This window comes from Delphinapterus leucas, chromosome 15 (assembly GCF_059928025.1).
Source record: "Delphinapterus leucas isolate spDelLeu-1000000601 "Yukka" chromosome 15, BTC_Dleu_Yukka2, whole genome shotgun sequence".
Lineage (NCBI taxonomy): Eukaryota > Metazoa > Chordata > Mammalia > Artiodactyla > Monodontidae > Delphinapterus > Delphinapterus leucas.
In genome coordinates, this window is record NC_143143.1 from 21,012,281 (window position 1) to 21,038,238 (window position 25,958).

The following is a 25,958-nucleotide window of genomic DNA, read 5'->3' on the forward strand; positions in this document are numbered from 1 at the left end:
CCAGGGCCAACAGCTCCCCAGACCTGTGTCCTGCGCTGTCCCCATTGCTCTGAGCTGGGATTCTTTGTGGAACTCCCACATTAGGCTTGTTGATTGGCAAGATTCCTGTGTCTCAGGGCTGATCTCCCCCAAACCACCTGTTTTTACTTATTTGTCTGTGATCATTTCAATTGGGATTTCTGAAGGAGAGGCGTTAAAAGCATGTGCTTAACTAATTATAATAAAAATGCAAATTTTAAATTTTCTTTTGCACATGAAAAGGAACTGAAAGGATAAATACCCAAAGGTATATCTGGGCAGTGGAATTTTGGATGATTTTTATTTTTTTCTTTGTGATTTTTCTGATCTCAATTGGGAATCTATTATTTTTACTTGATTTTTAATCTTTTAATTTCAAAATTCCAAGCATATAAAAAATAACAACAGACATTCTTGCACCCACCATAGAAGTTTAACAAATGTTAACATTTGTCCTACTTGTTGTAGATCTTTTTTTTTTTTTTACATCTATTCCTTTTATAATCAAAGGCTTCACTTTAACAATCAGAGAAAGTTAACTCAGGGACTGTCTAAAGTTTTTCTGGAAATAACTTCTTTCTTGACGTTGGAACAGGCAGCCAGCACTGTCAACGGGAAGCCCAGTACCTGGCTGTCCAGGGACCCAAAGAAGATTCTGCTGCCATTGCCAGAGCCCCCAGGAGGGCAGTTGGGGGTGCAGACACAGCTTTGATGCCTGGAAGCTTTCTCCAAATTCCAGTCTTGTGACATCCATCCCTGCCTTACAGAGAGCGTGACCGCTCCAGGTGGGGTCTGCATACTAATATCCCTTGGCAGGTGTTTCTGTTTTTTATTTTTTGTTTTGGGGAGGAGAAAAAAATCCTTAGTACTCTCTCTCTCTCTTTCTTAGCAGTTTTATTGAGATATAATTGTATACCAAAAAACCCTGCACTTGTTTAATTTATACAATTTGATGAGATTGAACATATGCATATGTACCCGTGATACCATCTCCACAATCAAGGTAATAAACATATCCATCATCACCTTCAAAAGTTTCCTTGTGTCTCTTTGTGATTTATTATTATATTATTGTGGTATAAACACTTACCATGAGATTTACCCTTTTAACAAAATTTGAAGTGCACAGTACCAGAGTCTTTACTGCATGCACCGTCGTACAGCACATCTCCAGAACTTGTTCATCTTGTGTAACTGAAACTTCATACCTGATGAGCAATAATGCCCTGTTTCTCCCTTCTCCACTGGCAGTTTTTTTAGAAATGCAGAAATGCACTGTTCTTCTCACACGTTCAGGTACATAGGAATCACCTGGGGATCATGTTAAATGTGGATTCTGACCCAGCAGGTCTGGAGCGGGGCCTGAGAGGCTGCATTTCTGTGAGCTCACAGGGGATGCTGATGATTCTGGTCTCAGGCTCTGCTACCAAGAGTGGTCTCAATGTTGGTAGCAGAGCCTCCGAGGACTTGGCGTGGTCCCCAGGCTGAAGGAGGCCACCCTGGCTATACATGGCCGGAATCTGTTCTCGTTGGTCACAGCCAATGTTGTATGGGTTTTTAAATCTTTTGAATATCACCCTGTTCCTGAAGAAAACATTTGACCACAAGAATGCCTTAGATTTTGCTCTCAGTTTTCAGTGCCCCAATTATTACAAATGATTATCATTAACTCTTTGAATAGAATCCATCAAAGTAAATGCAAAGTGTAATCTATTCTAGCTAGAAAACAAAGATAAATTTCTGTGTCTCAGATCACTGTCTGTTTTTAGCATATCCCAAAGTGAGATGAATGCCTCATTGTTGGTATGTGAGAGAATTTTACATATCACATTGATAATTTTTAAAGACTTTAAAAATATTCTTTCCACCTGAATTCTTTTTTTTTTTAGTTGAAGTATAGTTGGTTTACAATGTTGTGCTAGTCTCAGGTGTACAGCAAAGTGATTCAGTTTTGTGTATATATATTATATATATATATATAATATATATACACACACACATATATGTGTATATATATATATAATATATATATACTCTTTTTCAGATTATTTTCCCTTATAGGTTATTATAAAGTATTGAGTATATTTCCCTGTGCTATACAGTAGATCCTTGTTGGTTATCTATTTTATATATAGTAGTGTGTATATTATCCCTCCCCCCCTTCCCCTTTGGTAAGCATAACTTTGTTTTCTATGTCGGTGGGTCTGTTTCTGTTTTGTAAATAAGTTCATTTGTATCATTTTTTTTTAGATTCCACATGTAAGTGATATCATATGATATTTGTCTTTCTCTGTCTGGCTTACTTCACTTAGTATAATAATCTCTAGGTCCATCCAGTCACTGAATTCTGAACCAACTGAGGAAAAGGATAAAAGCACAAGGCAGATGGGAGATTACCATGACATTCTTATTATGACAAAGGCAAGGCTGAAACCTGGCTTTATTAGCATCAAGGGACCTTACTAACGCCCTCGCCTCCTTGCTGGCATCCTGGGAATCCCGCTTCAGGGAAAGTGAGTTGGAGGAACAGACCCACCTACCCAGATCACTACTTGATGCCAATCTGTGGGGAGAGGGAAGAAGAAAGAGACAAAAACTAGGATTTTGATAAATTAGTTACACCCACCCAATCAAGAAATATGGACCGGTGACTATGCCCAACAACCAGGTAAATTCTCACCCCTCTGGGAAGAGGAGAAAGGATAGACGAGAATCTAAGGGTGTTGTGTGAAAATCCCGTCTCTCTGAAACCAGAGAAATGGGGGGAAAACTTCCCCTCATAGCAATAGTTGTGCTTTTGTATTTTAATTAATCAGGGTTAGTGGAGCTGATTCTCCATGTGTGATAGAAACAAAAGCTTTCCTTTTAAAATAAATTTAAGTGAACAAAAAGGAGATGATTAAAAGAAAAAGGTTAATAATAGTACAGGTAATATGTGGATATATGAAAAATTGTAAAGATGATGCTCAAATATCTAATGTTTGGGAAACACTGGTCCAATTAATATTCCCTGAAATCTCAATGCAACGTTTCATGTTCACAAACTGCAGATCAGGGTCGGTCTCTCATCCTAATGTTCACCTAAGGCAGCTTTAGCTCAGCTATTTGACCATTGATCATGGTTTGATTGTTTCATTCAATAGAGAGTGGTTAGAACGAATAAACCAAGACCCTTGATATATTATCAGCTTTGATTTCATATATATGCATCATTTTTGGGTCAAGTCATAAGATCTTAATAGTATTGATCCCAGGCTTTTAATTCCCTCTCCCCTCTCCCTCCCCCTCTCTCTCATTTTTTCTAAATTCACTGTGAGAATAGGAGTAGGTAGAATAGCAAATTCTTTCTCTTTAATGGCATAAAATAAGACTGTGTCCTTCAATAATTTGATGTAGTTTCTAGGTGAACTAGAAGCATGTCCTACTGCCACAGGAAACAAGGAGACCAGTATACTTTCATGCCCTGGATGTCAAGGTTACATTCACTGGTTCCAGGAGACAATAGAAAACAGCCAAACCTGTTGGCTAAATGGTGCCAGGTAGAACGAGCTAAATGTGAATTATGCCAAAAAGAAAACCTGCATTTGGCAAAAAAATCTTGACATCCAAATGGGAAACAAATTATCCTACTCAAAAGGTTCATTCACTTGGTTACCTGGGCACCATTTTGCTGCCAAATTTTCCCAAAAGGTTAATTGCTGTACACTTGTACACTCAAAATTGAAAGCAGTTTCCAAATATGTTTATATGAGGGGTGACAGCTCTCCCCACTAAAAAAGTCCCTTAGAGAAAATGGAGTCTTATATCTGAGTCCTTAAAACGTATCTAATTTAAAGGGCATTCTCTAAATAACTTTATTTTGAACCATGAGGACACCTGAAGTGAGCTGATTCACTTATCCTAAATGCTAACTTAGGATATTCATATAGATCATTGGATGGACTTGGTAACAGAAAAGGCAAAAAAATTTAACACTAATTCAGTCATTATTCCTTGAGATGTGAACTCACAGTGCAAGTCTGGACATAAACAAGCCATTGGAAGGTCATCTTAAACGAGATGTTCAGTGATTATGTTGATGGGATCATGACTTCATGTCTCCTGGGAATGGATACATGGAACTGGAAGACTGCCATGGTAGAGAACTGGTAGATTAACTCAGACAAGGTCCTGATGCCAAAGATTAATGAGAAGAATTTAAATAATATCATTTCATGAAGATGCAAGAAGGGGAACAAAGCAGTATTTTAAATCCTTATAATTGTCCAGATAATGTGATTTTAAATTCATCTGAGGATCTACAATAAATGAGACACTACAAGTAGATAACTATTCCCTTTAAATTTCTAAAAGTTTATATTAGGTTGGACCATATGAGATTTGCCATTTTTGCAGGTTAAAACAGCTGGATGTTGGCAATTTCATATGGTTCAACTTCATAAACTCAAGTTGGCAATACACACAAAAAGATATCATTGGGAAAAGGATGGGTCACCCTAGCTGTGGGGTCACCTTATATGCAGGTGTGTACACTTCAAGGTGGAAGTGGAACATTGGAATTTTCTAACTGCGGAATCTTCAAAGTTAGGGTCATGATGGTATTTAGTAGATTTATTGAATTTTTAATTAACAGAGGACCGTTTGGGGAGACAAACTGTTGGCTTCGTCAGTAGTTACTCCAATAACCCTCCTTTTTTTAGAATAATCAAGATTTTAGTTGTTTTCATTATAAACTATCATTTTTGCTCACTATTGGCCCAATTTCTTTATTAGAAGGTCTACTTTCACATGAAGTCATGGAATACTTATTTCATGTGCTGACTAGTGACACCAGTGGCGAATCATTTGCCTACAACTAATGCCAAAATCAGGTGGCTGATGCTCTGGGAAGGATAAGATCACAATTATTCCTTCTCAGAATTCTCCAGCCTTTATTTATCCCTCTATCCATTGGGACCAGCCATCATTTGCAATATCACCTTGATCTCCCTTAGAATCCCCTTAATAGACTCATCATTCTTACTGTTTCGTGTTTATCATCACTTTATGTAAGAAAGACAAATATGTGGATATTCCAGGAGTTCCTGTAAAAGGAATTATCAAGGATACATTATGTTGACCTCCAGCTCTCATGGAAAGATCGCCCTCAGGACATTGATTCTTTCTCCTTTGAGCTCACGTTAGATCGTAGGAAGCACATCACCCATCAGTTGTCCTCTTTGCCTTGACTCTTTGGAAGCTCAGAGCCACGCTTGAGTTCATTCAATGTGGAACATTTATCACATATATTTCTTTTTTTTTTAATGAGATAATATGAATATTTATATTGATAAAAGGCATAGTCCACATAAAGTTACAAATATTGTAAATCAAACAACATAGCATTCGAAGTTAAAACTCTTAGATATATAAGAAGATATTATCCAAAATTATTACCATAATGGGGCACATTAATATAGTGCTATGCAAAAATAATAAAGTAATAAAATTCCCGGGGGGAGGGATAAATTAGGAGTTTGGGATTAACATACGCACACCGCTATATATAAAATAGACAACCAGCAAGAATTTACCGTATAGCCAAGGGAACTCTACTCAGTATTCTGTAATAACCTATATGGGAAAAGAATCTGAAAAAGAATGAATATATATCACATACATTTCTTGATCTGATTCTATCTTCCTCTTGATAATTTAACTTTTGATCTGGAATTTTATCTTGATCCCTGCAGCAACTCTTCTCTCCAAAGTTAGTTTAATTTCCAAGGGAAGGCTTGGGTCAAATCCCCACCTGTCTCTGCTTGCCTTTGTTGCCACAGACCAAACACCCAGACTTGTGCCCAATTTCTTATTTTCTTCACTTCTCAAATATTATTTTCCTGCACTTAAAGAATGCTAGCTAAAAGACAACGCATGTCGTTTCTTCATTCCCAGGTCTAACAACATGTGTTGATGTCAAGTTCTTCCTAAAAGACAATTTAAATTTTTGTGCTGCAGCCCAAGTCTCTTTCTCATAAAGAAGGAATCTGGAGTGAGAAGTTACAGATTTGAGTCCTGGCTGTGTGATCCTAGACAAGTAGCTTAAAAAAAAATCTTTGGGTCTCAGTTTCTTCCCTCTGCAAAGTGGGAATACAGATCTTAGTTATTATAAAGAGAAAATTATGTAAAGTATATGAAAGGACTTTATGCCCTTAAACAAGTTTACGGTCAAGTTAATATTACTCAAAAGCAGGAGAGATTGAAGTCCCGTATAAACATCTTTGTTTCCCTGGATATTAACAAGTTTACGGTCAAGTTAATATTACTCAAAAGCAGGAGAGATTGAAGTCCCGTATAAACATCTTTGTTTCCCTGGATATTTTGCCTCTGCCATTTTATCTTTGTGTCTCCATATTACCCAGAGTTTCCTGGCTGTACCTCTGCCCAAGGGCTCTGAGTGGCTGCAGCCTCTGGAGAGAGGGTTCAGGACTCTGAAAGTGGCATGAGGTGCCTTGAAAAGCCACTTTGAGGAGCCCAGAACAAACCCCATTAGGACCAGGTTCACCTGGGTAGTGTGAACTGCAGGGCTCATACTGGGCTCTGATAGAGCTAGATGCCCAGCGTGGAAGGACAGCCAGGTCAGGGGCTGAGGAGCTGCGGCAGCCAAGCTACAAATGCATCCTTTGCTCCAGGCTTAGGGGGGCACAGAGCCCCATCCCAGAAGCCTGAGGGCAGGACTGCAGGCAAGATGCCAGCTCTACTGCAGGGCTGAGCATGAGTCAACCTGGTATTCCTCAGACAAGCTCCCGGCTGAGGTGTGCTGGGCAGGCTATGCCCACAAAGCATGTGTCAGCCAGCCGTGATCCAATTAGCCATGTGTCATCCATCATGTTCTGGTTAGACGTGGATCAGCCTGACACGTGTCAGTCACACAGACTCATCTCCAATCCTTCAAGGCACATGGGAGTAAAATAAACGTCAGTCACACACATGGTCACTGGGTGCATTTCTGCCAAACTCTGAGTGAGGAATGGACACCAACCACGTGGTTCCAGCAGGAGAATGTGGATGTAGAAAACTCTCCCAATCTGGTCCCTTCCCCTGCAGACTGTGTGTGTGTGTGTGTGTGTGTGTGTGTGTGTGTGTGTGTGTGTGTTTGTGTGCGCGCACAGAGGGGGGATGCCAAGGGCTGGGAGGCAAGCAAAGGGAGTTGCCTCTTACTCAGAGAGTGGGTTCTAAAGCCAACAGGCCACATGACAGAGACACAGAAGCCAAACCGCCTGGAGAAATTCCCCCAATCTGACACTGCCGCTTGCATCTCCCATCACTGCTACGGAGGTGTTTATTTATCCAGTTGGGCATTTGAGAAAGTAACTGGCTTGCATTTAGGGGCTATGGAGGGTGAAGAATAAGTAAAAATCTACATTAACCTCACAATCAGCGAGGCAAAATGGTCACATGGTGATGGGCATGCAAGGATGGAGGGGACAGAAGACCCCAGTGTCTTCTCATGGTCACTGTCGTGAAGCAAAATGGCAGATAGAACTGCTCACGCTGCTTGAATCACCTCTCTGACAGAATATAATTGAATTTAGGTGAATTAAATGCTTGTCTGACATGACTCCCTCTCATTAGCGGATGAAATGCAATCTGACTCGTTTAGGCTTGGTTAGGAGGAGTGTCTTTCTGACTTTCTTTTTTTCTTTCTTCTAACTGAAACAGAGATGTGGTGGCCAGAGCACCAGCATCCATCTTGGACCATGAGGATGAAAGCCAATGGACTAAGGATGATGTAGTAGAAAGACAGAAGGTGCCTGAGTCCCTGTTAACATAGTGGAGCTGCTGTACCAGCCCTGGACTGTCCAAGTCCAGACTTCTTTCATTTGAGAGAATAAATTCCTAATTTGTTTAAGCTACTGTTGTCAATAAAAAGCAGTTAGGAATATAGTTCCTAAAAGGCACCGTCATATTTCCATTTCATACTAGAAAAATGGAATAAATTTTGTTCTAAGTTGTTTTGGAGGCTGAGGTATATATGTTTCTTTCTTTCTTCCTCCCTCCCTTCCTCCCTCCCTCCCTCCCTCTCTCTCTCTCTCTCCCTTTCTTTCTTTCTTTCTTTTTCTTCCTTCCTTCCTCCCTCCCTCCCTCTTTCTTTCTTTCTTTCCTTCTTTCTTTCCTTCTTTCCTTCTTTCTTTCCTTCTTTCTTTCTTTTCTTTCTTCCTTCCTTCCTTCCTTTCTTTCTTTCTCTCTTTCTCTCTTTCTCTTTCTCTCTTTCTCTCTTTCTTTCTTTCTCTCTCTCTCTCCAAAATGATAAAAGCAACATGTTCTCCTTATTTATTTATCAGGAAGCCAATTTTATCAAGAGCCAAGTTCATTGTTGAAGTGCGAGGGGCCCCTTGGGGCATCTGTTTATCCACGTGAATTCGTTCTTCAGCTCTCCAGTGCTGGGCAATGGGAGGTGGGGGGAGATGAAGAGATTACGTATGTCTCCCATAGAAGGCATCCAAGCTGACTAGTGGCCCATCTTATCCTGGAAAAAGAGTGATCATCCATTTCTGCCCTTAGTATTGGGTAGGCAGGTGTGGGGTACACCCTGAATTTGTGGAAAAACTGAGAGTAGCCCTGGAACTGGGATGTGGTGTAGACGGGCCCAGGGTCCAATCCAGTGAACAGAATTTAGCCCAGTGCCCTTAATCCTTGTTCCCAGTTGCCCCAACCTAGAAAAACACACTCCTGGGCATTTCGGGCTGGCATGTAACACTCTTCTCCAAAGGATGAATTCCTCCTCATCCTTTAGGACACGGCCCCACCGTCACTTCTGCCAGGAAAGTTCCCGTTCTCTTCCCTGTACCCCTCATCACCAAGTTTCAGTTTATTACATTATAGAGTAATTGTTTGTTTATGTGACTCTCATTCTCATTAGTCTGAGAGCTCTGTGAGGGGAACAGGAACAAAGGTTCACACAATTGTGTATCCTCCGTGTCCGGCTAGTCAGCCTAAATTGTTCAGGAAATATATGCAGAACGAATGAAATCCCATTGATTCCTATATTTTTTATATTTCATCTAGTAGTTTCTTCACCAAATTTGAGGACCAGACCTCCTAACTTCCTTCTCATTCCTGGGAGATGTAATGTCATTGCACCTGCAGTGTCTGATAAACAAGCTGAGCTTTATGCAAGAGGTGGTGAGATCTGTTATAAGTGGAAGGAGCTCCCCGTCGTTTTTCATGAAGTCCTCACTGACTGTGTTATGTTTCCTCCTTTACACCACCCTCCCCCCTGCATTTGCTCCAATTATTGCCCTGGACTTATTTGCTCACATCTCTCTTGTGTGAGTTACTCCAGGACAGTGTCCATACTGCAGCAATCAAGGGTGTGGCCTTGACACATATATACAATGGAATATTACTCAGCCAGAAAAAGAAATAAAATTGAGTTATTTGTAGTGAGGTGGATGGACCTAGAGTCTGTCATGCAGAGTGAAGTAAGTTAGAAAGAGAAAAACAAATACTGTATGCTAACGCATATACATAGAATCTAAAAAAAATGGTACTGATGAACCTAGGGGCAGAGCAGGAATAAAGACGCAGACGTAGAGAATGGACTTGAGGACATAGGGAGGGGGAAGGGAAAGCTGGGACTAATTGAGAGAGTGGCATGGACATATATACACTACCAAATGTAAAATAGATAGCTAGTGGGAAGCAGCTGCATCGCGTGGGGAGATCAACTCGGTGTTTTGTGACCACCTAGAGGGGTGGGATAGGGAGGGTGGGAGGGAGATGCAAGAGAGAGGGGATATGGGGATATATGTATACGTATAGTTGATTCACCTTGTTATACAGCAGAAACTAACACACCATTGTAAAGCAATTATACTCCAATAAAGATGTTAAAAAAAAGGGGGAGGGGGTGTGACCTTGAGAGGAACGCCTGGTCTGGATCCTGGCTCTACTACTTGTGTGAACTTGATTTCTCCACTTTTTTCAGCCTCAGTTTCCTCACCTCAAAAATAGGGGTAATATCAGTTACCACTTTTGAATGTGATTCTCAACTCTTCACATGGATTAACTTGTCTAATGCTCATAAAGCCACTATGATGTTGGCACTGTTACTAGCACCCCTGTTTTACAGATGAGGAAACTGAGGCACAGAGAGCATAAAATAACTGGCCCAAGATCCCAGAGTCAGAACTCAGGCAGCCCATGTTTGTAACCACCACACCCGTCTGCCCTGTGTTCACTGGACTTTGAAATAGGACTTGCTTTGTAGGGTTGATAAGATATGGAAAGCCCAGCAGCCGACACAGAAAAAGCATTCAACAAAGGTTATCTGTTGTGACCTCCATACTCTCCTTTTGCAAACACTCAGTAAATGTTGACTAGTTTTGAGTGTTAATAAGTGTGTATGAGGATATAGGAAAGAGACAGACACACACATACAAGAAGACACAAACCCACACATAAGCATGCATCCTCAGACACGTGTGCACAGACCAGAGGGACTGAATGTGGAGTGTGGGGAGTCACTACGCATCACGACACCAGTAGGGATGGAGGAGCACCTCAAAGACAGGGCAGGAAGCTGGGAGAACAGAAAGCATCCTGGATGTCTCAGTGCTACTTTCAGGTGCATTCAGGGCCAGGGAATCTCAGTGAATGCGAGGAATGGCCATCAGGACTGCACGCGTGATGGTGCAGTCTGTGCCTTACACAAAGATGTCAGCTGGGAGTGGCAGGAGGCGTGGAGGCTGATGTCCAACCTGCACTCTGTTTGCTATAGTGTGTCCCCCAAAGGCTGTGTGCATACCAAAGGGTCACCCTTTCTATTTATCCGCCAAGAGGGAGTGCCTTTTCCTAACTCTCACAATGGTGCTGTATAGGCTAATAATGGCAGTAAAGACCCCAAGAGACCTAAGAGATCCCAGGCAGAAGGTAGAGCTTATGGACAGCATCCTGTCTTGGGATTAAGCTGTGGGGTTATGCGTTCAGGGTACAGAGCCCCAGTAGTTCATTCATTTACTCAAATAATAATTAAGTACCTACTGTATGCTGGGCACTGTGCTGAGGACGATGGACATGGTCTCTTCTTTCCTGGAGCTTACAGACCCAGGGGGGAGAAAGGTATCAACCAGTTAACTCACATATAATGCCAGATAGCAGTACGTGCCATAATGGAAGGAAAACAGAATCACAAGACTGAGAATGACAGGGGGAAGGGAGGACAACTCTAGGTAGATATTTGAGCTGAGAACTGGACGATGAGAAGGAGCCAGCCATGCTCTCTCGAGGATCAGCCCTTTAGGAAGAATAAACTGCTTTTGGAGTTCAGGGTAAGATCAGAGTAGTAGGTAGGGCAAACGGTCAGAACCAAAGAAAACCTAGAAGAAGACTGGACCCAGGGTCTAGGCCAGCAGGAGCAGAACACTGGGACAATTTTGGCCTGGGGGCAATAAGGACACCAGGGAATTTACCACCCAAACTGGGGCCCTGCTGAGTGTGGAAGGGGCAGTGTCAATAATTTCTCCAGGACATCAGATATACACTGGATCTGTCCTGGGAAAACCAGGGTGAATGATCACGGTACCCTGGGCGTAATGGGTATTGAGTTTATTGGGCCAAAATCTTTGCAGCTCATCAGTTTAGACTCAGCCACTTGCTCCTGGGTTGTGAGAGTAACTTAATTCCTAGGCACATTGGAAGAGATAGGATGGAGGAAACTGCTACAAGCTTGGTTCTATTAGAGCTGCGGTGGATCTAAGCTGACAGGAGTGGTAGATTCCACTGCCAGGACCCAAATAAGTGAAAATAAAGGGAATACAAGTGAGCACCTACTATGTGTCAGGCGCGTACTTTCTCACCTAAGACTCACAACAAACTCCTTATCATAGGTACAATTTCTGTCCCAGTTTACTAAGGATAAAACTAGCTCTAAGAAGTTGACAATTTGACCAAGATCATATAGGTAGGAAAGAGCAGAGGTAGGATTCAAACTCAGACCTACTAGGATCCCAATGATATATTGTCTTTAGACAGAGGCAGGGAAAGCAAGGCTGACACAGGTGTAGGCACATTCGGATAGGCTCAGACAAACACACTTACAGAGCGACACTCAGACGCAAGAGATCCAGACGCAGCTGGAAGCTTTGATGCGTGGATAGGGTTCTGTGCCCCGTACAGCTAGACGTCCCCCAACATCTGCTCTCCCCTGCTTCTATGGAATACCCCAGTTTTAGCCGAGCCCTGTGCCACCAAAATGACAGATTATATTTCCCTACTCCCCTCGCATCTAAGAGTTCTACCCAAGGTGATGAGAGGGAAAATAGTACCACTATCCTCGCACAAGCTTAGGGGGCACTGTTCACAATACGAGGAATACGTGAGTAGAAAGGATGCTGCAGCCTTGACTGGCAGTTTGCTCCCAGGAGACAATATTTGAAAGGAAAGCGGCCAGACCATATATGACAACAGAGCTCTGACCCATACCCCTGGAGCAACTGGCCTGGAATGGTCAGGACCTGCTCGATGACTGCCAGCTGTCCTACTTTTATGTCCCTGCTTCTAACTGAGGACCCACCAGAGAAAGTCAAGTATGCCCATAAAACAATCACAAAGGATGCCCGCTTCTGGTTAGCCCACCTCCAGCCTCGCGGAGCCAATAACCACCTTCAGGGCACACCTGAAGGGTCAGGAGGCTCTGCGTGTTCTCTTTCGGGCGATCTCCACTGATTTCTACACTCCCTGCTGGTGAGTATGGAATGAGCCATCGTGAATTGTGAGCTCCAGGATGGAAGGAACCTGATTCTCCGGTAGTTTGGAATCACCGTGCACCCTGGACTGTTAGTGAGAGAGGAAAACGATTCACACACACACACACACACTCAGGCCCGGAGGAGGCTTTTTTGTCTCAGATTGAATAGTCAGACCTCATCTATTTAAACCATACTAATTTGGAACTTGTGCAAGTTTGCCCTTGGGCAGCCTGGGAGAAAGGGTACTTTTGCACTGGATTAAAAATCAGAGGTTGCTGAGCAGACTCATGTATACACCTGATTTCACTCGTTTAAACTAGGATTTTTCAGGCACTTTAGCATCTTTCATTTGCATACAATGATTGATATGCTAATTACAATAGACTCTGACCTATTTATTAATACTTAGAGGCTACTTAGTCTGGGAGGTCTGTGAATACTAATAATGCAAAGGAGTAAAGCTGCATTTGTGCACACAAAATTCAGAATTTTCATTAATTTTAACCGGACTCTCCCTCATCAGGATAAACAGCCAAATTTCACTGACTCGTTCTTGGGTATTTCCTTTGTGTCCCAATGTAATTCTATCACCCTCTGGATACAACCTTGGCCACCGTGTGGCCCAGGATCACAGGACACCAAATACTTTTGGATGGGGAATTTATAAGGGCAATTCATTAATGTCCACATACAACTCATCCTTCTTCTGATCACCAGAGATTCAGGGCTCAGCTTCTGGGTGGTAGCAGCTCCCATTGGCCTCTGTGTCCCTTCTCCATGCCCATGGGGGATGCACAGAGGGGGCAGGCTCCCAGAACTGGATTCTTGGTACCATGTTCTCAGTCATTTGATCTCCTAAGATGCTTGGGGTGGAAAGATGGGCTAAGACCCAGAGCTAATATCTTACGTTTGTAAGTCTTGTAAGTCAGACTCTTATTTTCAGGAAGCTTCCATGATGCCTGACAGAGCAGACAAAGGCAAAGTGGCCCCTGGAGGTTCAGCAATCCTTCCCAGCTACTTGTGTGTCCTATGGAGCTACCTGGGAAGTGTCCCAGAAGTGCAGTTCCATGGGGCATTCCTGTCCATGCCACCAGACCTCCAACATCCATCCACACACTCACACATTCATCCATCAAACACTTGCTGTGTGCCTACTACATGCCAGCAAGATACAATCTTGACTCTTAGGGAGTTCACGGTCTATGGTCAAGACAGGCATTTACACAAATGATACTCTAGTGTGATAAAAGCTGGGACTGAGATGCATACAAACTACCAAGTACAGAAGAGTGAGCAGATAACTCAGCTTGGTTGGGGGAGGTTTCACGAACATCAAGCCAGCGACAGCTGAGTGAAGTCTTACGGGAGCAGGGGTTTCCATTAGCTGGAGACACATGGGGGAAAGCATTCCAAGCAAGGCATGGAGACAGAAAAGGATCAAGAAAAGACACGTAGTTCTGTAAGGCTGGGTGAGGGAGGAGAAGTGGATAATCCCCAAACTGACAGTGGGGTTGTTTTGGGCACCATGCTGGAGGATTCGGACTTTATTCTGAGGCCACGGTACACACTCAAAGCAGGGCTGTGAACGCAAATGCCTACAGGGTCAGGCAGATGACGAGGGGGGCCAGGTGGGAACTGAAAAACCGAGGAGTGCAGGTCCCATCCAAAGGTGACAGCCATTGTCGCCGTGCTGGAGCACAGACTCAGTGTGGCCAAGTCTCTATGTCATACTGACTGATGTAAGTCAGACAGAGAAAGACAGATATCATATGATATCGCTTATATGTGGAATCTAAAAAGCTAGCACAAATGAACGTTTTTACAAAACAGGAATAGAGTCACAGATGTAGAAAACAAACTTATGGTGAGCAGGGGGGAGGGGAGGAGGGATAAATTGGGAGATTGGGATTGACATATACACACTACTATATCTAAAATAGATAACTAATAAGGACCTACTGTATAGCCCAGGGAACTCTACTCAATACTCTGTAATGACCTATACGGGAAAAGAATGTAAAACAGAGTGGCTGTATGTATACGTATAACTGATTCACTTTACCGTACAGCAGAAACTCACACAACAATGTAAATCAACTATACTCTAATAAAAATTTTAAAAATAGAAGCTGGAAATCCATATTTTTATACAAACACTCCCAAGTTTTAAATGTTGGAAATTATTTCAAAACATCCTGCTGGCCAAGCAGAAACATGTCTGATGTCCCATCAGCCTCTGGTTTGGCTTCACTTCAGATGTAAAGCTTAAACAGAGAGCTGACACCGTCAGACCATGTTTCAGAAAGAGGATGTCCCCACTGACCTCCCCAGGCTTTGCCAGCAAGAACCTCTTCTTCTCCCTCCTCCACCCCCTTCCTTCTTCCCTCGCTGCCCTCCCAGACCATCCCCAGTGCAGCCCCATCTTGCTTGGAGGAGCTGGATGAATGCGCCGTGCCCCAGGCCTGACAGAGAAAGCCCAGCCACGAGGACACGAGAGAGCCGTATTTATTTCACATGGACAAGCGTGATTCTGTCGCATGCTGAACATGAAAGCTCACGTGAGGAAAGTACCCGTAACAGCAGAATTATGTGCCTTTGCCCACAGGGAGCAGGGAGAGTCACAGAGCGGTTTTCAAAGACAGTTCAAGCAGAGTTGAGACCACAGGCTTTGAAATCACTGGTTTATTTCATCAGCAAAGGGTCTGTCTCCTAGGAGTGGCCAGCGGGACACTTCCAGCTCTGTAATCTCGCCACGAGCTGCTAAGGTCAGGAGGACGAGGCTGGTCCCCCATCCATCACCCAGGGTGGCTCGGAGACTTAAGCTGAGAGGGGAGGTACATGCCGCTCAAAATTAACAAACCCACTGTGGGGTGGACGGTGACAGGGACAGACTGCTGTGTTCATAGCAACAGACCATCATCCCTTATAATATGTATCATAATTGGAAGACGCACTCCCACTCTTCCTAAAGCAATTTCCCAAGGCCTCTTAAGGGCTGAAGGGAAATCATTCAGAATTGACCGGACATGCCAGAAGCAGATCAGCTTTGCGTGGACAGACTGGGAGGGCTAGTGTCAGGGACCCCCCGTGGTCTCTTGGCCTTAGCTGGGCTCCCGGGTTCCAGGATGATGAAATCCGAGATGGGAACAGGGGTTGGAGCCTGGGTTCCCTGGGGGAAGAGGGTCAAGGGCTCTCAGGGCAAACCTCGCGGAAGAGACAAGTGGAAGAGCCCTGGCATCTCGATGGCTCACTCCCACCTGAAGTCCTGCCCAACAGTTTCATAAAATTTAATATTATAAGGTCTATAAAATTCCCGGAGCTGGTCTATCACTTCCGGATCGATCTGTACATGAGTTCTGCCTTTCGATTTGCCCAGGCATCGAGGCAGGAGGCTCGATTCTGTTTTTTTCAAGCAAGGGAATCCTTTGGTCTTGTTGAAGTAGAAGTGCTTGTCCGTGATGAGCCTCTTAATGCCCAGGAAGTCCTGGACCCGCCCCATCTCGCCGGCTGGGTCGGTGATGAGCCGCTCGCCGCTGACGAAGTGGATCTGGGCCAGCGGGAAGTAGCGCAGCCAGCTCTCCAGGTGCAGCGCGTACATGCCTATGCGGATGGCGTTCCAGGACACATCCACCAGGCCCAGCGTGCGGTTGCGGAAGGAGAGGCCCTCGAAGGTAGGGATGTCCGGCTTCTTGGAGAGCGTCTGCGTGTAATCGGAGATGGCGCGGGTCACGGGGTTCCGCACGACCACTATCAGCTTGGTGTCTCGGGACATGTTGAATATCCGGCGAGGGGCCTCTTGAGTGACGAAATAGCTGGGGGTCTTCTCCAGCGTGATCTGGCTCTCGAGGGTCCGGGGCATCAGGCTCCTGCGGGGCAGAAACGCACATGATCAGCCAGGGCTCTGTTGGGGGCTTGGAGATCACTTCCCTCCGCCCAGCTCCCTAGTGAAGCACCCGCCCCCTCACCAACGGGACATTTGAGGCTCACCTGCTCTCATCTGATGAAGAACCCACTTTAACTCTTGTTGACTTTGTTTTTTAGATCTTTAACAGTTTGCTTTAAGACAAGAACCAACCTAAATGTCCATCAGCGTGAAATAAATAAATTGATGGAATAGCCAATTAATAGAGTTAGGTAGATCTGTGTGTACTCTTATGGAATGATTTCCAAGATTTAGTGCTTAAATGAAAAAAAGCAAGATACAACTTGTTTATCTCAGGAAAGATACCAAGAAACCAATCAAAGTAATTGCTTCTGGGGAGGGGACTTGAATGGGAGCAGAGCCAGGAGGTCAGGGATAAATGAGAATTAGTTTTTATTGTGTAATCTTTTACGCTGCTTGAAATTTTTATTGTGTTTATTACATATTAAAAAAATACAAAGGAAGCCACCGAATATTGTTCTGGCAAAAGATACTTCTCTAAATATATTAAGAAAATCTTTTGGGGGGAGGAAAGGCATGCTTTGTAGGAATAACATGTGTTTTAGAAATGAGTTCTGATGTCTTTCCCTCCTTGGTATAAGACTGAAGAAGCACAGAACTGCAGGCTGGTTGGGACCTCAGTCGGAAGCCCTAATGCAACCTCTTGCTCCCTTACTTTTTAATTTCCTGGCTCTGCTTAAGGTTTAAGGGAGGATGGTGGGACACGCCGATGTCTCCTTCTCAGGTGTGTCTCTTTCAGGCCCTTGTGAAGGAGAACACCTCTGGCTCCCAGTCGCTACAGTTTTCTCAAATAAAATAAAAATTTTGTTTTTATTTTTGGCTGCGTTGGGTCTTCGTTGCTGGGCGCGGGCTTTGTCCAGTTGCAGTGTGCGCGCTTCTGATTGCGGTGGCTTCTCTTGTTGCGGAGCACGGGCTCCAGTAGTTGTGGCTCGCAGGCTCTAGAGCACAGGCTAAGTAGTTGTGGTGCGCGGGCTTAGTTGCTCTGCGACATGTGGGATCTTCCCGAACCAGGGATCAAACCCGTGTCCCCTGCATTGGCAGGTGGACTCTTAACCACTGCGCCACCAGGGAAGTCTGCTACTTCTTTCTGAAGGTTGTGTTTTACCCTTAACCAGTTTTTCTTAATCCTGGCTGTTCATTAGATCACCCAAGAAAGTTAAAAAAAAAACCCACAAATGTCTGAGCCCCATCCTAGACCAACTGATTAAAAATATTTGGGGGTGGGTTCCTTTCTGAAGCTCCTCAGATGATTCCAATGTGAAGGTAGGGGTGAGAACCACCAACACAGCATCCTTCCCCCACTCTTAACACTACGCTTCCCAACACCCACAGAATGCATCTTCACAGTCCTCTGGAATAGAGGCACCTGGTACCTGGTCTTCTTCATCCCAGCCCCTATCGTCATCTCTTTTCAGTAACCTGGTCTTACAGTTCTTTGACCAAATATCTCCTTTTTCTCTTCTTTTTAGCAACTCTTTCTCATGGCCATACCATAGGTCTTGTCCTCGGAATTGCCCTAATTCTGAAAAGGTTCACACTGAAATTCCACTCTAGGACTATGTGGTGGGTTGAATGGTGATCCTCCAAAAGATGCCTCCACCCAGAATCTATGAATGTGACCTTATTTGGAAAAAGAGTCTTTGCAGATGGAAGTAAGTTAAGGATCTCAAGATGAGGTCATCCTGGATTAGGGTTCCTTGTAAGGAATATGCTTAGAAAAGAAGAGAAGGAGAGAAGAGATACACAGAGAAGGAGGCAATGTGATGATGAAGACAGAGCACGTAGTGATACGTCTACAAGCCAAGAAATGACAAGCACAGTTGGCAGCCACCAGAAGCCAGGAGAGAAGCACGGAGCAGATTCTTCCTCAGAGCCTCCAGGAGGAACCAACCCTGCTGACAATTTGGTTTCAGAATTCTGGCCTCTAAAACTGTGAAAGAATAAATCTCCATTGTTTTAAGACATCCATTTTGTGGTCATTTGTTATGGCGGCCACAGGATACAAACACAGACTACAACCTTCTTTCTTTCTACCTTTACCACGGTTTCAGATTCATTGTATTGATACCCGATCTTCAGATTCATCTGTGATATTCTTGATTTCACTTTCTTCTAAACCTTCTCTGGACCCAGTGAAAATCATTTCAATAGCATCATCTTCACATCTAACCCTAACCCTAACCCTAACCCTAACCCTAACCCTAACCCTAACCCTAACCACAGTCGCCATCATGATCAACATTAATTTCTTTGTAATACTTGCTCTTCCAATCTCTAATAATGCATCTTGCCAACTTTTCATCCTTTCTAACTCTGTCTTTGTGTTGTCAAACAGCAGTAGAGAAAATTGCTGATCCTGACAGAGGATTGCTTCTCCTTTATATATTTATTAATTCTAGCTTAAATTGAGCCCTCAACACTGCTCAATAATCTTTTATGTTTGTCTTTACAGTGCCCCCATCATTCCTCATAGTAAGTGTTCCAAATTCTCACCATAAACTGTCAACCATACTCAACCACCCTAACACACAACTAGCCTCCCACTACTCTAGAAAAGGATAAGCTGCCACCCCTCCACTCCTTCAGTCTTCCTCTCCCTCACCTTGAAAGTGACTATTATCCATCCTGAACCCCTCCCACCAATCTCAGAAGACAAGGTAGGCGAGGGCTCACCTGCGCACCTGTGCTGTCAGATCCCTTCCCCTACTGCCTTCCCTGCGAATCTACCCATTATCCCCTTGAATCTTCAAATTCTCTTTGCAGCTGATAAGCTGATACGACGGGTAATTTGCTTCTAGGCTCAGAGTCTATAATGCACCCTCATGGGTTGAAACTTTGAAAGTATTTATTAATACTGAGAAGGCCATTTTTTAAGTTGGATATCATTCTTGGCAAATAATCACAGGTGTACTTGAATAGAATTCTTTGGCCGGATTTTCTTAGACATCTGCCTGTAATATTTTACGACCTTGGCATACATTGTAATGAGGTTTTGGCCTTCATGACAACAGTAGATGAAATTACATATATGTGACAGTGCATTTAAACTTAAGGACTTTCCAAACTTCATGGGGGTTATTGATATCAGCACACAAAAATTGACCTGATAAGCCATTAAACAGATTTCTTCACAATATCCTTTTTTAAAAAAGATTTATTTATTATTTATTTATTTAATTTATTTTTGGCCGCGTCAGGTCTTAGTTGCAGCATGTGGGATCTTCACTGAGGCATGCGGGATCTTTTGTTGCGGTGCGCAGGCTTCTCTCTAGTTGTGGCACGCGGGCTTCTCTCTGGTTGTGGTGCACAGGGCGCGTGGGCTCTGTAGTTGTGGCACACAGGCTTAGTTGCCCCATGGCATGTGGGATCTTAGTTCCCTGACCAGGGGTCGAACCCAAGTGCCCTGAATTGTAAGGCAGATTCTTTACCCCTGGACCATCAAGGAAGTCCCTCTTTGCAACATCCTTTGATACGCTAAAGAACATCCAAGAGAGGAATTGAAGGTGCAGCATTTCCAAAGCTTATGTGACCAAGGAGCTGTGAACTTTTGCCAGGAGCACCAATTGACACACATTTCTGTTACCAGTTTGGGAAATTCTGACCAATTCCAGGGATCTTCAGAGTGTCACATCATTTCCCCAGCTGTGCACTGAAGTGAAGTTCCACCCTTCTAATTCCTAATTGGCATATCAGCTACAAAACCAAATTACAGATACTAAGGAAGATACAAACACCAGACTGTAAATAACGTGACACCAAGGTCATCACGTCGTGAGTCAAACGTGTACTCCAAATTTTCTCTATCCCACCAAAGGACACCCCTATATATTTATCTCATTCGGTCACTGGAATAGAGCACAGGAGGCCTGTGGGATGATAATGTACAAGGAGACCATATGGACACACACCTCCCTGCTCTGTGGTGGGAAGGGGTCATTAGGCTTTTCCTTAAGGCTCATTTTTCCTCCTCACGTCATTGTTCAAATTTTGCTGATTTGTTTCCAGCTGCTAACAAACAGCTGAACTTTTCTCTCACCCTGTAACCCTTTTAAGCTTCAGCGTCCTTTCTTTTCTGTGTAGCTCTGCAAAAATTACTGAAAGAATGGTCTAACGCTCATCACTTGGACTTACCTCCCACCTGTTATTTTAACCGGCTAAGCAGCAATTTCCACCACACCTGGTAGCAGCTCCCAGATTTTTTTAAGGAACCACCCCTCCTGCTTTAGATAAAACCTTAGCGGGCCGAGGGGAGGGTGCATGACTGAAGTTAGGCTAATTAGTGCCAATTGTGTCATAAAGACAAAAATGTATCATAAAGACTGAAAGTGGACTGAATCTTCCAACCAGACACAGGAGCATGGAAGAGCCTCCCTATCGGTTTCTTTTACCAAATCCCTTCAGCTCTCTGGGTTCTTGCCCTTTCTGAGACCTGCTTTTCCCACTCTCCTCTGTATTCTGTGAGTTACTGCACATCCTTCTAATTTGTTTGTTTGTTTTTGGACTACTTTAAGTTAGAGTCCGTTTCTGTTGTTTGCAACCCAAGAACTCCAACGTGTCGTACACAACTTGGCTTCCTCTCTGTGGAAGCTACACTCACCCCTACTTGATTATAAACTCCATGAGGGAGGGCAGGTGCACCTTATTTGCATCTATACCTGCAAAATCTACCACAGCCATGGCACAAGTAAAGTCTCCATCAATATTTCTGAGGTTACATGAAGCCAACAACCTAATCCAGTTATGCAATGAAGCCCTCATCCCTTTTCACATTCTCAACTCTCTCCAAACCACCGGGAACCTTCCCAGGAGTCTATCTCCCACTTCTCTTATTCTACATGATCTTCCTGGATGACCTCATTCCTTCCCCAGCCATTAGCACTCCCCAGGAGCTGTCGACTCCTCACAAGCCAGTAACTGCAGCTCCAGCTTTCCCACACTATGGACTGGAACGTCCAACTGTCTGTGGAGTGGACACCTCATCTCAACAACTGATCTCCCCATTTTCCTTCCAAGCTTACTTCTCTCTTTTGCCTGTTTGTGTAGGTGATATCACTGTGAATCCACTCACAAGGCAGAAAAACGTCAGAGTCATTTTTGACCCCTTCTCACATCTAATGTCTGTCGTTCTTGTAAGTTCTCAAGTTTCCCCCTCCCCCTCCCCCAGCACTCATACACCACAGATTTATCTCTGACCTCCATGCTTCTACTCTCGTCTCCCTTTCAATTTATTCTGCAGTCTGTGTCCACCAGGGAACTCCTTCTCAAGCAAATCCAATCTTGTCAACCATCAGTTATTCTTTTGAAGAAAGCCCACATTCCTTGACCTGGTACTCAAGGCTGCTGCCTACCTTTCCAGAATTTATCTCTTGCCACCTCCTGGCAATCTGATGCTTATACTACGCTGGACACAAAATCCACTCCCCAAACACATCCTGCTCTTTCATATGTTTTGCACTTGCTGAGTTTTTTTTTTTTTTAAGACTCTTGATCATCTCTCTTGTCTCTTTCACCCTGGTAAATGTCTACTCATCTTTCCAAGTCCAAAGGAAAAGTCATATCCTCTGTGAACCCTTTCTTGTAATTTCTTGGCACTTCCTGCATCCAACTACTAAGACCTCACCCCATTGTGTAGAACTTAGTAGGTGTCCATCCATTTATTTCCACAGATCATCAGCATCTTGGATGTGTTTCTTGTTCGTTTTTGCCTTCCTAGCACAATACCTGGCATGACATAGGTGCTCAATAAATTGATCAAAGATCCAGTGTCAAAGGTAGGTGGCTATTCAGAGGTTACCTCGAGTCCTCAGAAGTTACCAGTGTTTACCTTATGAAGTTTGGCCTTTTCTTGGCATTCTGGCCTTGGGCAGAGGAAGGTTCCAGCAGATCGTCCTGGGGCGAGGGGATCGCTGTGCCATTTTAAAAATTTCATCATGGCCACACGTGCTCAGGCTCACAGGCTGAGGGGAATCCAAGCTCTGCTGCAATCAAAACCTCCCAATAGGGCTTCCCTGGTGGTGCAGCGGTTGAGAGTCCTCCTGCCAATGCAGCGGACACGGGTTCGTGCCCCGGTCCGCGAAGATCCCACATCCCGCGGAGAGGCTAGGCCCGTGAGCCATGGCCGCTGAGCCTGTGCGTCCGGAGCCTGTGCTCCGCAACGGGAGAGGCCACAACAGTGAGAGGCCCACGTACCGTAAAAAAAAAAAAAAAACCCAAAATACCTCCCAATATATGAAGGTAAAAATGAGATAGAAAGGAACACATCTTGTGCCATTTCTGTTTTGCCATCTGCACTCTGTCCTTTGCCCCAGGCTCCCTCTAATGTTGAAAGAGGACAGGGCTGTGGTCACCTGTAGTGTGGCTGGGAGAGGAGGAGTTGGGGAAGTCAAGCTGGACTCTGGGACCACCTGGAGGGCTTTGGAAATATGTAAATAACCCCACACCAGACTAATTAAATAAGAATCTCTGGGTGGGCACGGAGGCCTTGGTACCTGCAACTTTAAAGCTCCTCAGATAATCCCAGTGGGCCCCCCAGGGCTAAGAACCATGGCTGAGGACTGCATGTTCCTTTAGCCGCATAGCCTTCAGTATGGTAGCTCAGGAGTATCACCTGGGGGTGCGCCTTAAAGAGCCCCAGTACATTCAGCTTCAGTGGGTTTGGGGTACAGCCCAGGAGCCTACATTTTTAACAAGCCCCCTGCCCCAGGACTCATGATCAAAGAAGCTGGGGAAGCACAGCCTTAATAAAAGTCACCCTCATAAATAACACGATGGCGCTCATTACTACCTAAGATGTTATATATTTATTTGATGGATGTCTCTGCCCACCCCTGCCCCGAGCCATAGACTGCAAGTTCCAGAAGAAGAGTGTTGGTGTGTGTCTTGTTCATGGCTGTGCTCTCAGCACCTAGGAGATGGCTGGCACTCGGTAGGGGCGTAGTCAATATTTGCTGAAGAGAAAAAATAGAAAGGCAAGTTTTGGTTCCCAAGTCTGGGAACAACGAGGAAGAAGCATATTTGTGTGTGCCGGTGGAGATGTGTGCACAAAAGTCCGTATTTTATCTTCTCCCGAATGGAAAAATCACAGACTTCTGCGGCCCTTACCGAAAAAAGACACACACACACACACACAAAATCCAAACGCTCACTTGTCAGCTTGAGGCTCTCTGGAAATGGCATTTTCTGACCCACCCAGTGGGACAGAGACAGCTTCTGTGGCTCCACTGTCCACAGAGGGACGTGCTGTGCAGGGCCTCTGAGCAGGGCCGGTACACCCCTGATTATCACTGATAGGGTTCTCTGGAAGATTTCATTTCCTGCTAAATCTGTACACTCTGTGTATGTGTTCTAAAAGGCCTGGCTGCCTGGGGGACTTCAGTGATTTATTAGCTCCTAGCTGGGCAACCAGGCTCCTTGAAAAAAAATAATTGCAGTCTCCAGAGGGATAATTAGGAGGGAAAGAGGAGGGGAAAGGCTTTCTTGCAAGAAACTCATTCTTAAAACTAAACCTAGAGGGGTGGGATAGGGAGGGTGGGAGGGAGATGCAAGAGGGAGGAGATATGGGGATATATGTATACTTATAGCTGATTCACTTTGTTATACAGCAGAAACTAACACAGCATTGTAAAGCAATTACACTCCAATAAAGATGTTAAAACAAAACTAAACTAAACTAAACTAAACCTGCTAAACCTGCTCACCCGCTACATGCTGGCTGAGCGCAGGCACAGCCTGTGTAGCATAGCTCACAGCCACTGTGAGCGTAGAAATGAGGCCCCTCTAGCATTGTGGCAACTCCTCCTTCCAAGTCCACAGCCCCAAATCCTTACATTGATGTGACACAGGAGGAAACCGCTGAGTCCCAGCCTGAACCCCATCAATAATTCTTCACTGCTCACAGGATAAAGGCCTAAACAGGATTTATGTGGCTCATCTTGATCCAGCCCACAGCCACCCTGGGCTCTGGCCAGACTGGACTATTCAGGGTTCTCCCCCGAAACTGCATTTTTCATGCTAAGGGACCTCTGACATGTTTTGCTCTCTGGGGGAAGGCTCTGTAGCCTATCAGGCAGAATTTCTTCATCTCTCAGTTCTTAGCTCGTCATCACCTCCACCAGGGAGCCTTCCCTGATTGTGCCCTTATTATTTCCCCCTTCCCAGGAGTTAGGCAATTTGTTACCCTTGTGATTCCATGGTAGTCACTACAGACACATCTCATTTTTTACACATTATCTGCATCTGTCATCACCCTAGAGTGTTAGGTCACGGAAGGCAGGGATCACCACTGTCAGATCTCTATCAACAGGGCCTGTCCTGTGCTTGGTACGCATTCATGTATTCATTGGACAAGGATTTATCGAGCACCTGCTGTATGCCAGGCATGGTGTAGTCTCTGTCCTCAAGGAGTTAACAGTCTTGTAAACCCCAGGGGTAAGGGGGCTCCCTTTTCTCAGTGTGAGGGGCTGCACTGAGCTTGGCTTCCCAGTAGGGCTGGTGGCTTCCTCCTCTGCCAGGAGGGGCCATGCCTGAACCCAGTCTCTGACAGTCATCAAGGCCCCCAGGGGCTGGACAGCTGGCTTTCCCAGATAACTTCTGTACACAGCTGGCACCTCAGCCCAGCCTACCTGGTGTCCTAGTAGTTTGATTGTCCCCCCAGCTGACAAGGCAGTTCTCACCCCTGCCCTATAAGAAGGGAAGTTGATGTAGGTGTCGGGGCAGAGTCCCTTCCCTGGAGCATAAACCCACAGCTGGTTCAGGCTCTGGTATGTCCCTCAGGGTGATGGTGAGGAGACAGAGTAACCCCTTGCCTGCCTCTTCTAGTGCAAGTTTCCCCAGTGACGCTTATTCTTTTTTTTTTTTTTTAAGATTTATTATTTATTTATTTATTTAGTTTTGGCTGTGTCGGGTCTTGGTTGCGGCATGCGGGATCTTTTGTTGTGGCACGTGGGCTCTTCGTTGCATTGCTTGAGTTTCTCTCTAGTTGTGGCGTGCAGGCTCTGTAGTTTGTGGCACGCAGACTCTCTAGTTGAAGGGCGCGAGTTCAGTAGCTGTGGTGCGTGGGCTTAGTTGCCCTGCAGCATATGGGATCGTAGTTCCCTGACCAGGGGTCGAACCCGTGTCCCCTGTATTGTAAGGCAGGTTCTTTATCACTGGACCACCAGGGAAGTCCCCCCAGTGACACCTATTCTTTCACCCATACTTTGTGCATTATGGAATTTGTCTTGAGTCCTGCCATGTGACCGATGGAGACAAGAAAGGGATCATTCTGG

At 44.6% G+C, this 25,958-nt stretch overlaps 1 protein-coding gene across 1 annotated transcript in view; it reads right to left on the bottom strand.

Annotated features, from left to right (window-relative positions):
* Positions 1-15,860: 15,860 nt before the first annotated feature.
* The window catches only part of HS3ST2 (heparan sulfate-glucosamine 3-sulfotransferase 2), a 93,632-nt gene continuing 83,534 nt past the window's right edge, over positions 15,861-25,958 (bottom strand). Inside the window, exon 2 of the mRNA XM_022588557.3 lies at positions 15,861-16,615. Coding sequence (XP_022444265.1) covers positions 15,997-16,615 — 619 coding nt within the window. The 3' untranslated portion in view covers positions 15,861-15,996. The remainder of the gene's footprint in view (positions 16,616-25,958) is intronic.